The sequence below is a fragment of the Scyliorhinus torazame genome, chromosome 5, assembly GCF_047496885.1.
Source record: "Scyliorhinus torazame isolate Kashiwa2021f chromosome 5, sScyTor2.1, whole genome shotgun sequence".
Taxonomy (NCBI): domain Eukaryota; kingdom Metazoa; phylum Chordata; class Chondrichthyes; order Carcharhiniformes; family Scyliorhinidae; genus Scyliorhinus; species Scyliorhinus torazame.
The window spans coordinates 101,684,312-101,707,630 of NC_092711.1; the positions used below are offsets into that span (position 1 = coordinate 101,684,312).

Here is a 23,319-nt window from a genome sequence, read left to right on the forward strand (position 1 = left end):
AGGTACGCAGTCTGAAAAAACATCACCATTCACAGTGGGGAGAAACTGTACACGTGTCTGTGTGTCTTCGAAGCTTCAACTGATCTCCAACCTGGAGAGACACACGGACACGAGTACCATGGAGAAACCATGGAAATGTGAAGATTGTGGTAAAGTATTCAATTATCCATCCTTGCTGGAAAACCACCGACGCATTCACACTGGAGAGAAACCATTTACTTGCTCTGTGTGTGGAAAGGGATTTACTCAGTTATCCTGCTTCCAGTCACACCAACAAACCCACACCGAAGAGAGGCCGTTCAGCTGCACCTCCTGTGGAAAGAGGTTCAGGTCTTCATCCAACCTCACTGCTCACCAGCGAGTTCACACTGGGGAGAGACCATTCAGCTGCTCTGTATGTGGGAAGGGATTCACTCGGTCCTCCCATCTGCTGGAACACCAGCAAACACACAGCGAGGAGAGGCCGTTCAGCTGCACCACTTGTGGAAAGAGGTTCAGGTCTTCACCCAATCTCATTGCACATCAACGGGTTCACTCTGGGAAGAAACCATTCACCTGCTCTGTGTGTGGTAAGGAATACACTCACCCATCGAACCTGCTGATACACCAGCGAACTCACACAGGGGAGAGGCCATTCACCTGTTCCGACTGTGGGAAGGGATTCACCAAGTCCTTTAACCTAGTGATACACCAACGCACTCACACTGGGGAAAGGCCGTTCACCTGCTTAGTGTGTGGGAAGGGATTCACTCAGCCATCTAACCTGCTGACACACCAGCGAATTCATAAGTAACTGCAGGGGTTGGATTCATTAGTTTCGCTGGTGTTAATCACACCTGGGATTGTTAGTCTGATAATATTTGGTTTGCTCCTGCTGATGTTAACAAATCGTATAAATGGCTGGCATTTAAATACCTTCAGACATGTCACTGATCTTTGGGGCTGTGATGTCCCTTTTTGAAAGCATCGTCTGTGATGTTTTCCTTTGGTTCAAGAACGCCTCCACCCGGAAGTTCACCTCCAAGTCACTCACCATCTCCACTTGGAATTATATCGACATTCCTTCACTGCAGCTGGATCAAAACCTTGGAATTCCCTTCCTAACATGGAAGGACTGCAGCGGCTCAGGAAGGCAGCTCACCTCCATCTTTTCAAGGGCAATTAGGGATGGACAATAACTGCTGACCGAGCCAGCGACACCCACATACCATGAAGGATTTTTTCTTAAGAATCACCAAGAACTCATTCACAAAATTATGAACTTTCAGTTCAATACTAAATTGATATTTCACAGAGTCTCTTGTCAACTCTACATGGCTGCCCATTGCCATCTGTACCGGCAGCCTGGTCACAGAGCTCGAATCACTTCACTCCGCTGTGTTGGTAGTTTTCAAATCAATGGTTTTAACGTAACCCAACTATTTTCAGGTTAATTCACTTCAGAGTCATTGTCATGAAAGATTAAAATGCCATTTTGTACACGAGTAGATGTCAGGCCAAATATAAATCAGCAGTCTATTAAGTTAACCAATTATTGTTTGACACTTTGGCTAATTAGAGATTAGAAAAATTGAGCTGAGGGGATAAAACTAATGTTTTGATGAACCATTTTGTTAACATGTTACCACATTTTGGGATTATTACTTCATGTCTTTCGTCTGCTCAACTGAGGAAAGTTGTAAGAAGTCTGTTTAATTGTTAAAGATAAACTTCTCTGTCAATTACTGTTCATTCAACTTTGTTTTTTATCTTTCAACTTGTAACCCGTTTAAAAAAAAATTTAGCGTACGGAATTATTTTTTTCCAATTAAGGGACAATTTACTGTGGCCAATTCACCTACCCTGCACAGATTTTTGGATTGTGGGGGTGAGACCCACGCAGACACGGGGAGAATGTGCCAACTCCAGATGGACAGTGACCCGGGGCCGGGATCGAACCCGGGTCCTCGGCGTCATGAGGCAGCAGTGCTAACCACTGTGCCATCATGCTGCCCCCAACGTGTTACCTTTTAATGGTTTAAAAATATTTTGAATTTACCATTTAAAGTGATCATTCTGTCAGATAGTTAAATCTTGTATAACCTGATTTAATTGAAAGTTGGGGATTTATTGCAAACAATCTGTACCCATAAGTCAACTTCAAAATGTAAATGTTACCTGGATTTGGTGTCTCGGCGTAAGCCGCACCTGGATTTGGTGTCTCGGTGTAAGTGGTCCCTGGATTTGGTGTCTCGGCGTAAGTGGTCCCTGGATTTGGTGTCTCGGCGTACGTGGTCCCTGGATTTGGTGTCTCGGTGTAAGTGGCCCTTGGATTTGGTGTCTCGGTGTAAGTGGCCCTTGGATTTGGTGTCTCAGTGTAAATGGACCCTGGATTTGGTGTCTCAGTGTGAGTGGTCCCTGGATTTGCTGTGTCAGAGTAAGTGATGTCTGGCTTTGGGGTCCCAGTACAAGTGGGCCCAGCTCTGCTTCAAACCCAGTCTCTCATCTTTCATTAATTTCAATTGAATGGAAACTGACTGCAGGAACCTGTCAACATTTGAAAGAAATTTACAAATGATTTGAGAATTTCTGACAGTTGGGATTTTTCTCTGTTCTGTCCATTCGAGGTGTTTGATAACAGACTTTCTCCTGTGAATATCCAGCTGGAGTTTTGGGCCCTGATCTCTTTCCTTGTTCATCTTGTTGACTTTAAACATTGAATCTTGTGGTTCAGAGACCAGAGAATCAAACTCCCAACAACAGATTGTCTGTTACTGACTTTATTAACAGTTCTGCAATAATACAGAGAGAGTAGAGTTACTTGTTCTGGGAAACAGAGATAATAGAGATTCAGAGCTCCCATTTCTCAGCTCTGATCTAACAAGCTGCAGCTACACTGGTGATACTTATATTTAACTTTTTCACTACATTTGTGATCTGACCCTTTCAAACCCTCACCATAAGGATATCTTTGTTCTGAGTGTGAGCACAAGGCTGTGTTTCTGTCACACACACACATACCATTTCCTTGGTTCACATTTCCACACAGAGACCAGCTCTTTACACATCCCCTTCCACCCAACTGCAGCAATATGAGCAAGGATGTGAGGCACAAAAATATTCACCCACATTTCAGAACAGCAAAGGTTCCACTGGAACAGAAATTCAGTCATTTTCTATTACAGGCAAAATACAGAGCAGTACAGGAGCACACTGACAGTGGAACACAATTGCATCAGTCTGCAGACTCCTGTTAAATACAGAGCAGTACAGGAGCATACTGACACTGTAACACAGTCTCAATAGTCTGCAGACTCCTGTTAAATACAGAGCAGTACAGGAGCACACTGACAGTGTAACACAGTCTCATCAGTCTGCAGACTCCTGTTAAATACAGAGCAGTACAGGAGCACACTGACAGTGTAACACAGTCTCATCAGTCTGCAGGCTCCTGTTAAATACAGAGCAGTACAGGAGCACACTGACAGTGTAACACAGTCTCATGAGCAGCATGGTAGCACAGTGGTTAGCACTGCTGCTTCACAACGTCAGTGTCCCAGGTTTGATTCCCGGCTTGGGTCACTGTGCGGAATCTGTACGTTCTCCCCGTGTCTGCGTGGGCTTCCTCCGGGTGCACTTGCTTCCTCCCACAAGTCCCGAAAGACATGCTGTTCGGTGAATTGGACATTCTGAATTCTCGCTCAGTGTACCTGAGCAGGTGCCGGAATGTGGCGACTCAGGGCTTTTCACAGTAACTTCATTGCAGTGTTCATGTAAGCCTACTTGTGACAATAATAAAGATTATGATTATCATCAGTCTGCAAGATATGGAGAGCTGGGAATTGTCCACAAGAGTGACTGAAGCTGTGAGATCTGAAATAATGTAGGATTAGAAAAGAGAAAAGTGCCCAAAAATGAAGCAGTCCGCAACAGGACATCAATTAATCTCCTCTTACATTGGAGAAAAATGGAACATAACACTGTGTATTTGCTTAACAGCTGACCAAGCTGACATTCATCTAGAATTAAAAATAAATAGATTTAAAGTACCCAACTCATTTTTTTCCAATTAAGGGTAATTTAGTGTGGCCAGTCCACCTACCCTGCACATCTTTGGTTGTGGGGGTGAGCCCCACGCAGACACAGAGAGAATGTCTTCATCTAAAATTTCAATAACCTCCAAGATGGGGATGGAGTTTACTATCAGCAGAAACAAACAGTGAAAGTGATGAACAGCAGAATCCCACCCCTGCAATCACATGTAAACTCACTGCTCTCACAATAGGTGCTGTGACTGAGTGAACCCTTTTCACACACAGAGGTGACCAGCCTCTCCCCAACGCAAGTGCGTTGGTGTGTCTGCACCTCACTTGTACTTCTCACATTCATAACAAGAGATCATTTATCAATGTGAACACGTTGATGTGCAGCGAGGGTGCTTAACAGAGTCAATCCCTTCCCACACACAGAGCAGGTGAATGGCCTCTCCCCAGAGTGAACCCGCTGGTGCCTCAGCAGGGTGGATGACTGAATGAATCTCCTCCCACACACAGAGCAGGTGAATGGCCTTTTTCCAGTGTGAGTCTGCTGGTGCCTGATCAGGGTGGATGACTGAGTGAATCCTTTCCCACACATGGGACAGGTGAACGGCCTCTCTCCAGTGTGAGTGTGTTGGTGTTGCATCAGGTTCTTTCTGCTTTTGAAGCTCTTCCCACAGTCCTCTTATCCACCCAAGTCCAGAGCAAGAGCCCGCACTGCGCGTGTTCCAGCTCACAATGTCCGAGCTGCGATTGACGGCATCTCTAGACGGCATCCTATAAGAAGGAGCAGTGGGGCTGGAGGACCGAGCAGGAGCAGCTGGTCCTCCAACCAATCAGAGTGAATGAGGGGCGGGGCTGAGCCCGGATCTCCCTCATTGGCTGAAACTGCATCTTTGTCTCAAACTCCAGGAGAAAAGTGGACCTTTCTGTCTGTGTTGGGAGACATCACTCACTCCCTCCAGCCTGCTCCACCATCGAATAAGAACCTGGCTGATCTGACTGTAACACCCACTACACATGCAGTGAGCGGGACTGCCCTGGAGCTCAATTATACTCAAATTCTGATCATGTTCAGGTTCTGATGAACAGAGTGACAATGTTAGAATTTGATGTGATCTTTGATTTGAGTTTTCTGTGTAAATCCAGCCATCCCACCCCCTGTAAAAGGAGTTTGCAGAATCCATCCCTGTCAGTCCAGGAGAGAAATTCACAACATTCTCTCCTCCTTAGGGCAGCACGGTAGCATTGTGGATAGCATAATTGCTTCACAGCTCCAGGGTCCCAGGTTCGATTCCGGCTTGGGTCACTGTCTGTGCGGAGTCTGCACATCCTCCCCGTGTGTGCGTGGGTTTCCTCCGGGTGCTCCGGTTTCCTCCCACAGTCCAAAGATGTGCAGGTTAGGTGGATTGGCCATGATAAATTGCCCTTAGTGTCCAAAATTGCCCTTAGTGTTGGGTGGGGTTACTGGGTTATGGGGATAGGGTGGAGGTGTTGACCTTGGGTAGGGTGCTCTTTCCAAGAGCCGGTGCAGACTCGATGGGCTGAATGGCCTCCTTCTGCACTGTAAATTCTATGAAATCCTCCTGCTGACAGGGAGCACCGCGCATGCGCCCTTAACACGGGCCTCTCACTCCAGACGCGGTTCCGCCGCGTCCGCCGCACAGATACAAACCCGGCACCGGCGCTTCTTATTCCGGTGTCAGAGCCGCATCGGGGACTCAAGGCCCCTCCCCGTCCACCTCTCAGCTCCGTCTCTCCCTCCATTCCGCCATTTCCCTCACCGCCTGTGGATCTGACAAACAAGCTTCTGTCCCTGGACACCGCCTGCACTGCGCATGCTCAACGTCACAATGCCCGGGGAGTGATTGACGGCAGGGCCAGGCCAATAGGAAGAAGGGGCAGGGCCGGAGGACCGAGCAGCAGCGGCTGGTCCTCCCACCAATCGGAGTGAAAGGGGGGCTGGGGGCTCAGCACTGACTGAAGCATGCGCCGTACGAGCCCCAGAGCTGGAAAAGGCGGTCCAGTTGAGGTCATGATGTGGAGGTGCCGCCGTTGGACTGGGGTGGGCACAGTAAGAAGTCTTACAACAGGTTAAAGTCCAACAGGTTTGTATTGAGGTCACAAAGAGTGAGAAGTGAATCCGGGGGGCGGGGGGGGGGGGGGGGGATTGTGAACAAAGCAGGAGGTTGGGAGCCAGGGATGAGATGGTGGTGGAGTGGGAATGTCCCTGGGTGGGTATTACTGAGTCCCCTAGGGTAATGGTCTGAGGAGCTAGTGGAATATTCCCGGTTACCAAACAACTACATTTAATTCATAAAACAGTGAAAACTCAAATCAGTAATGGTGACCATGCAGCTATCACTGGTTGTGTTTAAACTGATCTGGTTCACTAATGGCCTTTAAGAAATCTGCCAACCCTACCTGGTCTGGCCTACATGTGACTCCAGAGCCACAGCAGTAAATCTGCCCTCTGAAATAGACCAGCAAGCCATTCAGTTCAAGAGCAATTCGGGATCGGCAACAAATAAGGGGACAGCATAGCAGCATTGTGGATAGCACAATTACTGCACAGCTCCAGGGTCCCAGTTTTGATTCCGGCTTGGGTCACTGTCTGTGTGGAGTCTGCACATCCTCCCGGTGTCTGCGTGGGTTTCCTCCCACAGTCCAAAGATGTGCAGGTTAGATGGATTGGCCATGCTAAAATTGTCCTTAGTGGGTTTACTGGGTTATAGGGATAGGGTGGAGATGTGGACCTTGAGTAGGGTCTCTTTCCAAGAGCTGGTGCAGACTCGATGGGCCGAATGGCCTCCATCTGCACTGTAAATTCTATGAAAGATAGTGGATTCACCAGGGATTGCCACAGGAATTGTCATTTATGGGAGAGAATTCCAAATGTGTCCCAGATTTTGTGTCAACAAGTGTTTCCTCATTTCACACTGAGTTCTGTGACCTGGCTACAATTTTTAGGCAATGTCCCAAGTCCTTACTCCCCAGTCAGCAGAAATCACTCCTCTCTGTCATTGATTAAATCATGCTGTAATTTACTAAACACCAGGATGTGGAGATACCGGCGTTGCACTGGGGTGGGCACAGTGAGAAGTCTTACAACACCAGGTTAAAGTCCAACAGATTTGTTTCGAATCACGAGCATTCAGAGCATAGTTCCTTCCTCAGCTGTGCTCCAAAAGCTAGTCATTCTAAATAAACCTGTTGGACTTTAACCTGGTGTTGTAAGACTGCTTACTGTGCCCACCCCAGTGCAACGCCGGCATCTCCACATTTCATAGAATTTACAGTGCAGAAGGAGGCCATTCGGCCCATCGAGTCTGCACCGGCTCTTGGAAAGAGCACCCTACCCAAGGTCCACACCTCCACCCTATCCCCATAATCCAGTAACCCCACCCAACATCATGGCCTCAAGATGAGACAAACAAGCGTCTGTCCCTGGGCATGAGCCGCACTGCACATGCTCCACATCACAATGCCCGGCGAGTGATTGACGGTAGCTTTGCACCAATAGGAAGAGGAGGCGGGACTGCAGGACCGAATGACAGCAGCTGGTCCTCCACCCAATTGGAGTGAATGAGGGGCGTGGCTGCTCTCAGATCTCCCTCATTGGCTGAGACTGCATTATTTTGAGTTGTTCCCATTAGCCACGTGCGCACGGGTTCCACGACCTCATTTCCTGTCTGAGAGTGGATGACCAACAGGAAGATTGGGAGGACGGGATGGATTCTGGTCCTTCAGCCAATCAGACTGCGGGCTTTGTGTGAATGAAACTGGGGCTTCACACAGTGAAATTTGTTCCTGTGTCAAACCGCTTCAATGGACAAAAATATCTTATTTCGACTTCAATGGGCTTTTTTTAGAATCCATTGATCTTTCTACAGAACTGTTACCAGGAACAACAAACATTAACTCTGTTTCTCTCATCACAGATGTGGCACAATGGTTAGCACTGCTGCCTCACAGCTCCAGTGACCAGGGTTCAATTCCGGTCTTGGATGACTGTGTGGAGTTTGCACATTCTTCCCGTGTCTGTGTGGTTCCCTCTGGGTGCTCGAGTTTTCTCCCACGAGAATGTGTAGGCTTGGTGGATTGGCTATGCTAAATTACTCCTTAGTGTCCAAAGGTGAAGTGGGGTTATGGGGAGAGGGTGGGGGAAGTGCACCTGGGTGGGACGCTCTTTTGTAGGGTTGGTGCAAACGCGATGGACCGAATGGCCTCCTGCACTTTAAGGATTCGATGATACTGCCAGACCTGTTGAGTTAATCTCGCATTTTCTGTTTTACTATATATTACACACCTTTTTAATCCACTGATTATATTTATTGAACCACTATACCATCAACCACCAGGAGCAGTGTGTTGATGTTTCAGCAATTTCAGCCTTGAGTGACTGGGTAAAGTTTGCACATTTTCCCTGTGTCTGTGTGCGTTCCCTCCGGGTGCTCCAGTTTTCTCCCACCGTCCAAAGAGTTAAGGTTGATTGGCCCCTTAGTGTCCAAATAAAGGTTAGGTGAGTTACTGGGATGGGCTTAAGTAGGGTATTCTTTCTGAGGGCCGGTGCAGGCTAAATGGGCCAAATGGCCTCTTTCTGCACTGTAAATTCTATGATTCTGTTGGATTTTCTCTCCCACAGTCTTGGCCCGGTGGGTCTGTCTGGTGGTATTTCCCTGGTACTGTCCATGTGTTTGGATGTTTGGGTATTTTAGGGAGTAGGTAGAACTTCCTTGGTTCTACCTGTTTTCTTTGGTTAATATGTCTGGAGTCTGTGTTCTTCCAGTCTGACTCAATTCTCCTTCCTGTCTCGGGTATATGGGTCTAGGTAGTTTGGTGTTGTGATTCGTGTTGTTTGGTTGTCTGTCTGTCTCCAGCAGGTATTGTTGTCTCTCGATAATGACTGTGCTGCTACCCTTGCTTCTGGTCTTATGAACATATCCGTGTTGGATCCAAGCTCCCGGATTGACTGTCTTTCTCTCCGGGTAAGATTCTGTTTGTCTCTTGTGTTTCACTGTGACAGGGCAGAGACCCGATTGAAGGGATTCAAACATGGGAATTCTGGGAAAGATGGGCAAGGATTTGGGAGGGACAACATGTTCAAAGAGTTTGGGAGGAGAGGGAGGTTGAAGATGGGGCAGTAATTTGTAAGGATGGCAGGGTCAAGGGTTTGTTTTATTGAGGGGGTGATGATGGCAGATTTGAAGGACAGGGACAGTACCTGAAGAGTGAGAAATGTTGACAATATCCATGGACACAGGGTAGTTGGCTGATCAGTAGCTCAGTGGGAATAGGGTCGATGGAGCAGGAGCTGGGTCTCATGGACAAGATGAGCTCTGAGAGGGCATGAGGGGAGATGGGAGAGAAACTAGAGAAAGATGTGGGTTCAGGGCTCGGGAAAGGATGACATTTAGAGACAGTTTGGTCCGGTGGGCTCGTTGAAGGGAGGGAAGCAGCAGAGGCGGCTGATCGGATTTACTCAATCTCAGTCACAAAGAAGCTCCTCACACTTCTTGTTGGAGGTGAGGATGGAAGAGACGGGAGAGCGAGATTACTTCAAAAGGAACTAACTTGTGTCAGAGTAATTAAAAAGTTTCAGCACACTGCGTATGTCACACAAATCTAATTTATTTGACTTTTAGCCAGAATATTAGCCCCTGTAAATGGGCTGGATTTTGTTATCAGCAGAAAGAGACCCAAATGAACATGGTTCAGTCCTGAATGTGAGGAACAGCAAAATCCAATCACTGTTGTTATTTGTGGCCTCGTTGGTGTTTCAGCAGGAGGGATGAAGTGGCGAATCCCTTCCTACACTTGGAACAGGTGAACGGTCTCTCCCCAGTGTGAACTCGCTGGTGCTTCTGCAAGGCGGATGACTGAGTGAATCCCTTCCCACACCAGGAGCAGGCGAATGGCCTCTCCCCAGTGTGAATTCGCTGATGTGCAGTGAGATGAGACGATTGTCTGAACCCAGTCCCACAGTGAGAGCACCTAAACGGTCTCTTGTCAGTGTGAACACGTTGATGGCGCATCAGTTCCCCAGAACGTTTATAACAATTCCCGCAGTCTGGACAATGAAATGGTCTCTCATCAGTGTGAATTCGCTGGTGATTCAGAAGTTCGGATGACTGAATGAATCCCTTCCCACACTCTGAGCAGATGAATGGCCTCTCCCCAGTGTGAGTTCGCTGATGTACAGTGAGATGAGATGATCGTCTGAACCCAGTCCCGCAGTGAGAGCACCTAAACGGTCTCTCGTCAGTGTGAACACGTTGATGTTGTAACAGTTCCCCAAAACGTTTATAGCACTTCTCGCAGTCTGGACATTGAAACGGTCTCTCCCCAGTGTGAATTCGCTGATGCTTCTGCAGGTCGGATGACTGAGTGAATCTCTTCCCACACTTGGTGCAGACGAATGGCCTCTCCACTGTGTGAGTTCGCTGATGTACAGTGAGGTTAGATGATCGTCTGAACCCAGTCCCACACTGAGAGCACCTGAATGGTCTCTCGTCAGTGTGAACACGTTGATGGCACATCAGATCCCCAGATCTTTTATAGCATTTCCCACAGTCTGGACATTGAAACGGTTTCTCATCAGTGTGAACTAGCTGGTGACTCAGCAAGTGGGCTGAAATAGTAAATCCTTTCCCACATGTGGAGCAGATGAATGGTCTCTCCCTGGAGTGAAGTTGCTGGTGTGTGGACAGAGCGGATGGCTGAGTGAATCCCTTCCCACACGTGGAGCAGATGAATGGTCTCTCCCCAGTGTGACTGCGTCGATGAGTTTCCAGCTGGGATGGGGAAGTGAATCCTTTCCCACAGTCCGCACATTTCCACGGTTTCTCCTCAGTGTGACTGCATTTGTGTCTTGTGAGGCCTGATGATCGACTGAATCCTCGTCCACACACACAACACGTATACGGCTTCTCCCCACTGTGAACGATGCTTTTTCCTTCCATGTTCAAAATCTCATGATATTCAGAAATGATAAATTGAGGACTCTGTCAGACCCTGATGTGATGCTTGGTTTGTGTTTCCGGATCTTGAAGTCTCACCTTCGAACACCCTGTGAAACTGATTGAAAACAGAAAATAGGGAGTGAGAGAGAACCCACAAAAACACAAAGGCAGGTTGTGAAATTGAGCTGAATGAATCTGGTCATTTCAAGGGACCATAAAAACAGCTGGATTGTTGTAAAAACCCAACTGGCCTCTTTGGGAGGAGAGAGGAAGAGGTGAGGAGGGATTTTGTATATCTACAAGACATATTAAGAGAGTAGTTGGCAAAGCAAATTCGACCTTGAGCTTCATAACTGACACAGAAACTATGCTTCTGGTGGCACAGTGATTAGCACTGCTGCCTCACAGTGCCAAGGACTCGGGTTCAATTCTGGCCTTGATGACCGTCTGTGTGGAGTTTGCACTTTCTCCCCGTGTCTGCGTGGGTTTCCACCCGGTGCTCAGGATTCCTCCAACAGACCAAAAAATAATGATAATAATAATCACTTATTGTCACAAGTAGGCTTCAATGAAGTTACTGTGAAAAGCCCCTAGTCGCCACATTCCGGCGCCTGTTCGGGGAGGCCGGTACAGGACTTGAACCCGCGCTGCTGGTCTTATTCTGCATTACAAGCCAGCTTTCTTAGCCAACTGTGCTATACCAGCCCCAAAGCCCCTAGTCGCCACATTCCGGCGCCTGTTTGGGGAGGCTGATAGGGGAGCAAGTTAGATTGATTGGCCTTGATAAATTGCCCCTTAGTGTCCAGGGATGTGCAGGTTTGGTGGGGCTATGGGGTTACAGGGACAGGGTAGCGGTGTGGGCCTAGGCAGGGTGCCCTTTCAGTGAATCAGTGCACACTTGATGGGCCGAATGGCCTCCTTCTGCACTGTAGGAATTCTATGGTTCTAATTCTATTCTATGAATCTTTATAAAGCTCTGGTCACCGCTCTTCAAGAAGGATGTGAAGGTTCTTGGAGAAGGTGTAGAGGAGATTTACCAGAATGGTTCCAGCAAAGGAGGTTGAGGGGAGATTTGATTCAGGGACACAAGATTATGCGAGGTTTCGATCGGGTGGACAAAGACACTCTGTTTCCATTCACTGATCGTACAAGCAGCCGGGACACAGATTCAAAGTTTTGGGTAAAACCTGGATTGAACGATATAAGATGCTGACGGGTCTTGACAGGGTGGATGTGGAGAGGATGTTTCCTCTTGTGGGAGAATCTGGAACAAGGGGGTCACTGTTGGAAAGTGAGGGGTCACCCATTTCAGATGGGGATGAGGATTTTTTTTTCGCTCGAGGGTTGTAAAAGAGGGGGTGGCACAGTGGTTAGCGCTGCTGCATCACAGCACCAGGGACCCAGGTTCACGCCTGACCCTGGATGACTGTGTGGAGTTTGCACATTCTCCCCTTGTCTGTGTGGGTTTCTTCCGGGTGCTCCGGTTTCCTCACACAGTTCAAAGATTTGCAGGTTAGGTGCTAAATTGCCTCTTCATCTCCAAGGATGTGCACGTTGGGTGGGATGTGAGGATGGGGCAGGGTGGGATGGGGGGGGGGGTTTCGGAGGGTTGGTGCTGACTTGGGCTCCTTCTGCACTGTGGGGATTCTATGACTTAGATCTTGCGTCCTTAAAACGCAGTGGAAGTCGAGTCCCTGAATATTTTTAAGGCAGAGATGGATAGATTCTCGATAAGCAAGGGGGTGAAAGGTTATCGGGGTCGGCAGGAATATGGAGTTGAGGTTAAAATTATTGTATAATGGAGCAGGCTCGAGGAGCCGACTCCTAGTTTGTGTGTAAGGAGCAGGCTCGAGGGGCTGACTTTAGTTTGTGTGTAAGGAGCAGGCTCGAGGGGCCAACTCCTAGATTGTGTGTAAGGAGCAGGCTCGAGGGGCAGACTCCTAGTTTGTGTGTAAGGAGCAGGCTCGAGGGGCCAGCTCCTAGTTTGTGTGTAAGGAGCAGGCTCGAGGGGCCGACTCCTAGTTTGTGTGTAAGGAGCAGGCTCGAGGGGCTGACTTTAGTTTGTGTGTAAGGAGCAGGCTCGAGAGGCTGGCTCCTAGTTTGTGTGTAAGGAGCAGGCTCGAGGGGCCGAGTGGCCTGCTCCTAGTTTGTATGGAAGCATGCGGTAAAGAAGGCAAATGGGCTGCACGATGGCGCAGTGGTTAGCACTGTTGCCTCACGTCACCAAGGACCTAGGTTCGATCCCGGTCCTGGGTCACTGTCCATGTAGAGTTTGCGCATTCTCCCTGTGTCTGTGTGGGTCCCACCCCCACAACACAAAGATGTGCAGGGTAGGTAGATTGGCCATGCTAAAATTACCCCTTAATTGGGACAAAAAAGAATTGGGCACTCTAAATTTATATTTTTAAAAAACCTATAACATTCTAACAGGGCGAGACAGATTAGATTCGGGAAGGATGTTCCCGATGGTGGGTGTGTCCAGAACCCGGGGTCACAGTCTGAGGATACGGGATAGCACGGGCAGCACAAGTGGCTAGCACTGTGGCTTCACAGCGCCAGGGTCCCAGGTTCGATTCCCTGCTGAGTTACTGTCTGTGCGGAGTCTGCACGTTCTCCCCGTGTCTGCGTGGGTTTCCTCCGGATGCTCCGCCTTCCTCCCACAGTCCAAAGATGTGCAGGTTAGGTGGATTAGCCACGCTAAATTGTCCTTAGTGTCCAAAAAGGTTAGGAGGGGTTATTGGGTTACGGGGATTGGGTGGAAGTGAGGATTTAAGTGGGTCGGTGCAGACTCGATGGGCGAATAGCCTCCTTCTGCACTGTATGTTCTATGTTCTATGACAGACCATTTAGGACAGAGGTGAGGAGAAATGTCTTCACCCAGAGAGTGGTGAGCCTGTGGAATTCATCACCACAGGAAGAATTGAGACCAAAACATTGCATGTTTTCAAGAAGTAGTTAGATACAGCACTGAGGGTGAAGGGGATCAAAGGATATGGGTGAAAGCGGGATTAGACTATTGAGCCCAATCTGCTCTGATCGTAATGAATGGTGGAGCAGGTTCGAAGGGCCAAATGGTCCCCTCCTGCTCCTATTTTCTACGTTGCTCCGTATCTATGCATGTAAATGGTCCAGGAGGTATGAGGAAGAAGGTTTTTACACAGCCAGTGGCAATTACCTGAACCTTGCTGCCTATGACAGAGCAGAAATAGACACCAATGAATGATTTTGTTAAAAATTGGATAGAAACCTGAGAGAAATAAAGCTGTTAGGATACAGGGATAAAGCAGGAGAATGATACTGACTGGATTGTTCCAGATAATAACAGTAATCTTTATTAGTCTCACAAGTATGAATGTTTGAGGTGAGGGACGCCGTCAGTGTCCCTGCTGATTTCACTGGTGGGAAGCGCACCCATCTTCAGCTCCTCAGAAACCGCGTTAAGGAACTGGAGGTGGAGCTGGATGAACTTCGGATCATTCGGGAGGCAGAGGTGGTCATAGAAAGTAGCTTCAGGGATGTAGTTACTCCGAAGAATCAAGATGGTGACGGTGAGAGGGGCTGGGAGGAAGCAGTCAGTGCAGGATCCCTCTGTGGTCGTTCCCCTCAGTAACAGGTATACCGCTTTGGATACTGTTGAGGGGGACGACCTACCAGGGGTAAGCCACGGTGAACGGATCTCCAGCGCTGAGTCCGTCCCTGTAGCTCAGAAGGGAAGGAGGGAGAGCAGGAGAGCAATAGTTATTGGAGACTCGATAGTTAGAGGGACAGATAGACGGTTCTGTGGCAGCGAAAGAGACTCACGGATGGTATGTTGCCTCCCGGGTGCCAGGGTCCATGACGCCTCGGACCATGTTTTCAGAATCCTTAAAGGGGAGGGGGAGCAGTCACAAGTTGTGGAACACATCAGTACCAACGACATAGGTACGAGAAGGGACGGGGATTTAAACCAGGAACTAAGGGAGCTAGGGAGGAAGCTGAGAGCCAGGACAAACCATGTTGTCATCTCTGGTTTGTTGCCAGTGCCACGTGCTCGTGAGGTGAGGAACAGGGAGAGAGTGCAGATAAACACGTGGCTGCAGGAATGGTGTAGGAGGGAGGGTTTTAGGTACGTGGATAATTGGAAAACATTCTGGGGAAGGTGGAACCTGTACAGACAGGACGGTTTGCACCTGAACCAGAGGGGCACCAATATCCTGGGAGGGAAATTTGCTACGGCTCTTTGGGGGGGTTTAAACTAATTTGTCAGTGGGCTGGGAAAACGAGCTGTAGTCCAGAAGCCAGTGTTGAGAGTAGTGAGGTACTGAGGAGGGTATCAAGGTCGCAGGAGTGTACCGGCAGACAGAAAGATAGGTAGAAGTGTGTCTACTTCAATGCAAGGAGCATCCGGAATAAGGTAGGTGAACTTGGAGCGTAGGTTGGTACTTGGGACTACGATGTTGTGGCCATTTCGGAGACATGGTTAGAACACGGACAGGAATGGTTGTTGGAAGTTCCGGGGTATAGATGTTTCAGTAAGAGTAGGGAAGGTGATAAAAGAGGTGGAGGAGTAGCATTGTTAATCAAGGATAGTTTAACGGCTGCAGAAAGGCAGTTTGAAGGGGATCTGCCTACTGAGGTAATGTGGGTTGAAGTTAGAAATAGGAAAGGAGCGGTCACATTGTTGGGAGTTTTCTATAGGCCCCCAAATAGTAATAGAGATGTGGAGGAAGAAATTGCAAAACAGATTATGGATAGGTGTGGAGGTCTCAGGGTAGTTGTCATGGATGACTTTAACTTTCAAAATATTGATTGGAACCTCTATAAGTCGAACAGTTCGGATGGGGCAGTTTTTGTACAGTGTGGATAGGCCGACAAGAGGGGGGGCCACATTGGATTTGATACTGGGTAATGAACAGGGCCAAGTGTTAGATTTGTTTGTGGGAGAGCACTTTGGAGATAGTGACCACAATTCGGTGTCTTTCATTATTGCAATGGAGAGGGATAGGGCCAGACGATAGGGCAAGGTTTATAATTGGGGGAGGGGTAATTATGATGCGATTAGGCAAGAATTAGGGAGCATAAGATGGGAACAGAAACTGTCAGGGAAAGGCACAAATGAAAAGTGGAGCTTGTTCAAGGAACAAATACTGCGTGTCCTTGATAGGCATGTCCCTGTCAGGCAGGGTGAAAATGGCCGTGTGAGGGAACCATGGTTCACAAAAGAGGTTGAATGTCTTGTCAAGAGGAAAAAGGAAGAGTATGTAAGGATGAGAAAACAAGGTTTAGTAGGGTCGCTTGAGAGTTATAAGGTAGCAAGGAATGAGCTGAAAAAAGGGCTTGAGAGCTAGGAGGGGGCATGAGAAGTCCTTGGCGGGTTGTATCAAGGAAACCCCAAGGCATTTTACTCTTATGTGAGAAATAAGGGTGACGATAGGGCCTGTCAAGGACAGTAGTGGGAACTTGTGCATGGAGTCAGAAGAGATAGGAGGGGCGTTGAATGAATACTTTTCTTCAGTGTTCACAAAGGAGAGGGACCATGTTTTTGGGGATGAGTGTGTGATACAGGCGGGTAGGCTGGAGGAGGTAGATGAGGAAGAATGTATTTGCAATTTTGAAAAACCTGAGGGTCGACAAGTCCCTTGGTCCAGATGGGATATATCCAAGGATTCTTTGGGAGGCAAGGGATGAGATTGCAGAGCCTTTGGCTTTGATCTTTGGGTCCTCACTGTCCACGGGGATAGTGCCAGAGAGTGTCGAATGTTGTTCCTCTGTTCAAGAAAGGGAACAGGAATGACCCTGGTAATTATAGACCAGTTAGTCTTACTTCGGTGGTCGGTAAGATAATGGAAAAGGTCCTGAAGGATAGGATTTTTAACCATTTGGAAAGATGCAGCTTAATCTGGGATAGTCAACACGGATTCATGAAGGGTAGGTCTTGCCTCACAAATTTGATTGAATTCTTTGAGGAGGTAACAAAGTGTGTAGATGAAGGTAGAGCAGTTGATGTTGTTTCCATGGATTTTAGTAAGGCGTTGATAAGGTTCCCCATGGTCGGCTCATGAAGAAAGTAAGGAGGTGTCGGATGGATGGGAAATTTGGCCAATTGGATCAGTAACTGGCTATCACATTGAAGACAGAGGGTGGTGGTGGATCGAAAATGTTTAGACTGGAGACCAGTTACCAGTGGTGTACCACAGGGATCAGTGCTGGGTCCTCTGCTATTTGTGATTTTTATCAATGACTTGGAGGAGGGGGCTGAAGGGTGGGTCAGTAAATTTGCTGATGACACCAAGATTGGTGGAGTAGTGGATGAGGTGGAGGGCTGTTGTCGGCTGCAAAGAGACATTAATAGGATGCAGAGCTGGGCTGAAAAATGGCAGATGGAGTTTTACCCTGATAAGTGCAAGGTGATCCATTTTGGTAGAAAAAATTTGAATGCGGATTACAGGGTCAATGGCAGGGTTCTGAGGAATGTGGAGGAACAGAGAGATCTTGGGGTTCATGTCCACAGATCTCTGAAGGTTGCCACTCAAATGGATAGAGCAGTGAAGAAGGCTTATAGTGTGTTAACGTTTATTAAAGGGGGCTTGAGTTTAAGAGCCGCGGGGTTATGCTGCAACTATACATGATTGTGTGAGACCACATTTGGAGTATTGTGTGCAGTTCTGGTCACCTCATTATAGGAAGGATGTGGAAGCATTGGAAAGGGTGCAAAGGAGATTTTACCAGGATGCTGCCTGGTTTGCAGAATAGGTCTTATGAGGAAAGGTTGAGGGAGCTAGGGCTTTTCTCTTTGGAGTGGAGGAGGATGAGAGGTGACTTAATGGAGGTTTATAAGATGATCAGGGGGACAGATAGAGTGGACGTTCAGAGACTATTTCCTCAGGTGGAGGTAGCTGTTACAACGGGTATAACTATAAGATTCAGGGTTGGAGATATAGGAGGGATTTCTGAGGTAGGTTCTTTACTCAGTGGTTCGGGGGTGGAATGGACTGCCTGCTGTGATAGTGGAGTCGGACACTTTAGGAACTTTCAAGTGGTTATTGGATAGGCACATGGAGCACACCAGAATGACAGGGAGTGGGATAGCTTGATCTTGGTTTTGGACAATGCTCGGCACAACATCGAGGGCCGAAGGGCCTGTTCTGTGCTGTACTATTCTATGTTCTAAGTAGGCTTACATTAACACTGCAATGAAGTTCCTGTGAAAAGCCCCTTGTCGCCACATTCCGGCACCTTTTGGGTAGACAGAGGGAGAATTCAGAATGTCCAATTCACCTAGCAAGCACATCTTCTGGGACTTGTGGGAGGAAACCGGAGCACCCGGAGGAAACCCACACAGACACGGGGAGAACGTGCAGACTCCACCCATTCAGTAACCCAAGCCGGGAAAGAAATCGGGTTCCCTGGCGCTGCGAAGCAATGGTGCTACCATGTCGATTAGAGAGCTGGCATGGACCGAATGCTTTTTTCTCTGTCCCACAATTACAGATTTTTTTGTGCAATCTAGTTTTGTAATTTAACCCCGGGGGGTTCAGATAAATCTGTGCTGCACTCCCTCCAAGGCCATTCTATCCTTCCTCAGGTTTGTTGTCCAGAACTGAACACAGTTCTCCAGGTTTGGTCGAACCAGGGTTTGTGAATCTTGGGGCTTTTCTAATCACACGGAGACCTGAAATCTTCCCTCACAGACAGAACAGACAAACCTTTTACCTTCCACACCCAGATGCTGCTGATATTCAGGTTCTGATGAACCGAGTGACTCTGTCAGATTGCAATGTGACGTTTGGTTTGCGTTTCCCGTCTGTTAAACCTCCAATTCCAGTATCCTGTAAATTTACAGAAACCTCACTGTCAGTTTAAGATAGAAATTCACAACATTCTCTCCTCGCCAACTTTGATTAAATGTATTCCTGGAGGTTTGATCACATGACCTGCCCCCATCCTCCAGCCATTAATCGGTTAACACATCCATCCTTGTGACACACTGCCTTCCTCGGCCAATTGGGAAGCAAAAGGACTAATTACCTCACAGGACAGTGTTTGACTGTCAGCCAATCAACCTTTATCCCATTTTCAATAATTTATATCCGCTGAAGAGAAATGTTCAAAAAAATATTTTTTACTATCCTAATCATTTTCCAAAGATCCAAAAATATTTTCCACTGTCCTAATGATTTCCTAAGTATGAATCTCACCGAGACTGAAGGTAAAATTTGAATTCATTGCAAGTCTACTGATGACCATGAAACCATTGTCAATTGTTGTAAAGACACATCCGTCCACTCATGTCCTTCAGTGAAGGAAATAATCTATCCTTACCTGGTCTGGCCGACATGATTCCAAACCACAGCAATGTGGTTGACTCTTTAAATGCCCTCCGAGATGGCCGAGCAAGCCACTCAGTTCAAGGGAAATTAGGGATGGGCAATAAATGTTGACCCAGCCAGTGACTTCCACAAATGATCAAAATAAAATTCGGGGGCAGCACAGTGGGCTATCCCTGATGGCTCACGGCGCTGAGGACCCTTGCCTCGATCCCTGCTCTGGGTCACTGTCTGTGTGGAGTTTGCACATTCTCCCCATGTTTATGTGGGTTTTGCCCCCACAACCCAAAGATGTGCAGGGTCGGTGGATTGGCCAGACAAAATTGCCCCTTAATTGGATAAAATTAATTGGATACACTAAATTTATGAAAAAAAAAAAAATCCTGGAGACTCCAGTCAGTGAATCCGGGAGAGTTGGCATCCGGCTCGCAGCGCATGCGCCCTGTGGCACCTTGTCCACTGTAAAGATGGCAGCCGGTAACCCGGGCCTGTTACCGCTCAGCCCTCAGTCGATAGAGAAACTACCAAAGCCACAACATTCACCAGCTCTCAGGACACACCTTAGCTCCCTTTCCAATCTGAAAGCAGCCTGAGCTGGATTTACATTCCCCTTAATTGATCATTGCTGGGTGATAATCCTGTACTTCCTGACCTCACACCACTGTGACAGCACCTTCACTACACAGACTGCAGCAACTGACCAAACATCACCTTCCCAGTTATTCCTGAAGGCACCGCCTTCCCAACCTGGCCGCTTGCCTGAGGTGCGGTGATCCTCAGGTCACATCACCGCCGGTCAGCTCTCTCCCGGGACCAGGCCCTGGTTCACAGCCGCCATCTTGGGGAAGCAGAGCGCATGCGCTGGCGTCTTGTTGACGCAACAGCTAGTGGGCGGGGCCTGAACGTTTCTGTTCCCAGCCGGGTCCTAGTGCCGGTGAAAAAATTCCTGCAATACAGGTTTTTAATAAGTTTCACCCACTCCCAGGATCCAGCTGATCTTTGTAGCCTGGATCACGGATACATTCAGTGTGAGAGGCTGCAGCATCTATATAGCTACCTGAAGGGGGTTATACAGCGTTTGATTACATTTCGTGGTCCTTTCCAGTTTATTATCAGGATGTTTGTGTGATATTTTCTGACCCTCAGTGTGATATTTCTTTATTTAAAATACATTTCAGCCGCAAGCTTACTGGTGATTTTTTAAAGGAAAGGAGGTTATTTATTATCACACAATTTCCTGGATGTTTGAACATCTCAGTCTCTCGTCTATTTCACACTCACTGACACATACACAGAAATCAGGTACAGATCAAGTTGAAGCTGGAATGATGAAAATGGAATGTAGACTACAATCTTTATATCGCTGCAGGTCTGTTGTCTTCTTGTTGAGCTGGTCCTTTAGTTGGAGTCAAGGGTTTTTAGAAACAAATAATTCTCATGAGGCTCTGAAGCTTCTTGTAGACGAATAGCCAGGAGGTTGGTTCTCAGGTGGACTTGGAAGCTGGAATAAGTTCAGTACTGTGGCTGCACTGGGAGACATTCAGCTCTGCGGGTTCAGCTGCTTCAAATGCTTCTCACACACACATTTGCTTTGTTCGGGGTTTATTATACTGCATCCCTGACAATTAACTGCAGGGTTACAACTCTGAGACCCAGAACACCCCGATACAATAGCAGTTTACGATGCTCACTCACGCTTATCTCGGTCCCAATTCGAGCTCATTCTCCTGTGTTCAATACGGCACTTGGAGACAAACAGTCCAGAGATTTCATATTCCTCAAATGCTGGTTCATCGTGACACAACAAGACATTTAAACTTCACAGGTGGCTCAAAGTTTCCTTATTCAGGTCTGTGTTTAACTAATTATTGGTCACAGAATCGAATATTGCCCACAGTTTAATGCCCATAATAACCTGTTAAATTGCAGCCATCTTGGCAGAGTTTGTGGATCTTACAATCTATAATATCTAGTATCCTTGTGCTGAGCGTAAGATCTTGAATCTAATCTTGGGCCTGGTTAAAACAGTGAATTGTTGCTGGGTGAGGACCTTGGAGGTGGGTGGGTGGTTACTCTGGCTGCCGACTGTGTTGCGTGGTTTTGTCTATTCCCAGTGGCTCTGCAGAGGGAGCGTGCGGTATCCACCGGAATGCTTGACACCTCCCACAACCAGTGGAATGCTTGACACCTTCCACAACCACACCTCAGCGGACAGCTGTTTCAGAGTCACTGGGAACAATATTCTGGTTCAGTCAGGAAGGTTCCCGACACTTTTGTTGGGACTTCCAGCTGATTTTGGTCTTTTTGTTTGACTGGACCACATGCTTGGGGAAAGCAAGAGAGGAAAGAAGGTTCGATAGAAACTAGAATGATCTGTTGTGAATTTCTATCCTATTCGTACAGTGATCATTTTTGGAAACCTACTTTTCAGAGCATTAAAATGGGAGGTTTGGCAGCTGGGCAACTCGAACCAAACATCATATTGAGATCTGACAGTGTCATTCAATTCATTACGACCTAAAAAGCACAAACTTTCAATGTGTTTGTCTGTTCTGTCTGTGGGCAAAGATTTCAAATATCAGTGTGATACCTGAGTGAGAAAGTTCCAGTGAACTAACTGTGGAAGGAGATTTAACCAGTTTCACAGCCTGAAAGAACATCACACCATTCACAGCAAGGAAAGACTGTACACGTGTTCTGTGTGTGGACGAGGATTCAACTGATCATTGGGTTGGATTGGATTGGATTTGTTTATTGTCACGTGTACCGAGATACAATGAAAAGTATTTTTCTGCGAGCAGCTCAACAGATCATTAAGTACATGAAAAGAAAAGAGAATACAAGAAAATACATAATAGGGCAACACAGGGTACACAATGTAACTGTGTAAGCACCGGCATCGGATGAAGCTTACAGAGGTGTAGTGTCAATGAGGTCAGTCCATAAGAGGGTTGTTTAGGACTCTGGTAACAGCGGGAAGAAGAGGACTTCTGGGGGCGGCTATGAAGGAGTAAGTCACACATTTGCTGGCTCCCACTCGAGTCAGCATTTTGGGCCTTTTCCCCCAATTTTCTACCGGACTTGAATTGTAAAACTGATGACAGAGGCAATTGTGTACTGAATTCCCACATTGGTGCATGGAGAGAAGGACTAGACGTGCTCGTCAAGGCAGAAACAGAAAGACAGAGAAGGCTTGGGCTGAAGCTGCAGCAGGAGACAGCATAGCGGATGACCGGACCTCTGGTTTGTCGACCCAGCAGTCTCTGGAGCAGCTGATGCAAGTTATTCAGGAAGGCTTTGCTTAGCAGAAACTGGACAGCTTGGACCCAATAAAAGAGTCAATTGACGGCTGGAGCTTAGATTGGACGCCCAAGATTGGGCGATCCAGAAGGTAGAGAAGGCACTGGCTGAACAGGAGGAACATCAAACTGCAGTGGAGTTGGAGGTGGGGATGCTGAGAGACCAGCAGACGCAGCCCCTGGAGAAGGTGGAGGACCAAGAGAACAGGTCTCGCCGGCAGAAATTGAGAATTGTTGGGCTCCCGGAGGTGTCTGAAGGAGCAGACGCTGGGGCATACATCACGGACATGTTTGAGAAGCTGCTGGGGGATGGGGCATTCCCCCGACCCTTGGAAGTGGACAGGGCTCACAGAGCGCTCGCGCGGAAGCCGTGAATGGGAGACCCCCCTGAGGGCAATGGTCATGAGATTCCACAGGTTCTTGGGTAAGGAGCGCATTCTACAGTGGGCCAAGCAAACACGGAGCTGTAAGTGGGATAACAGTATCCTGCGGATCTATCAGGACCTGAGTGTGGAGGTGGCCAGGAGAAGAGCAGGCTTCAACCAGATCAGGTCAATCCTTTTTAAGAAAAAGGTGAAGTTCAAACTGTTGTCTCCGGCCCATCTTTGGGTCACGCACGAGGAGCAGCACTTTTATTTTGAGTCACCTGAGGACGTGCTGGACTTCGCGAAAAGGAAAGGACTGGTGGTGGACCGAGAACTTTTGAACTTTGCTGCAATGTTCATGTTTTTTTTTT

General features: G+C 47.8%; 2 protein-coding genes across 5 annotated transcripts; one reads left to right on the forward strand and one right to left on the reverse strand.

Moving 5' to 3' along the window:
- The first annotated feature begins 118 nt into the window (after positions 1-118).
- Positions 119-1,729, forward strand: LOC140419242 (uncharacterized). Its single transcript, XM_072503063.1, has one exon. The coding sequence runs from the start codon at positions 119-121 to the stop codon at positions 791-793; it is 675 nt and encodes a 224-aa protein (XP_072359164.1). The 3' UTR covers positions 794-1,729.
- Positions 1,730-9,629: 7,900 nt separating this feature from the next.
- On the reverse strand, positions 9,630-20,144 carry LOC140419248 (uncharacterized). 4 transcript variants are annotated; one of them, XM_072503071.1, is made up of 3 exons: positions 20,044-20,144; positions 18,671-18,786; positions 9,630-11,093 (listed from the first exon to the last, which is right to left on the reverse strand). In XM_072503071.1, the coding sequence occupies exon 3, from the start codon at positions 10,976-10,978 to the stop codon at positions 9,773-9,775; it is 1,206 nt and encodes a 401-aa protein (XP_072359172.1). In that variant the 5' UTR covers positions 10,979-11,093; positions 18,671-18,786; positions 20,044-20,144; the 3' UTR covers positions 9,630-9,772. The 4 variants fall into 4 exon arrangements, with proteins under 4 accessions (XP_072359172.1, XP_072359173.1, XP_072359170.1 ...); XM_072503072.1 differs by having other exon boundaries at positions 18,664-18,786; positions 19,937-20,107; XM_072503069.1 differs by having other exon boundaries at positions 19,996-20,106.
- Between the last annotated feature and the right edge of the window lie 3,175 nt (positions 20,145-23,319).

Coding starts and splice junctions, on each gene's coding strand:
- LOC140419242 (XM_072503063.1), top strand. CDS start 119: ATGGAGAAACCATGGAAATGTGAAGATTGTGGTAAAGTATTCAATTAT.
- LOC140419248 (XM_072503071.1), bottom strand. CDS start 10,978: ATGGAAGGAAAAAGCATCGTTCACAGTGGGGAGAAGCCGTATACGTGT.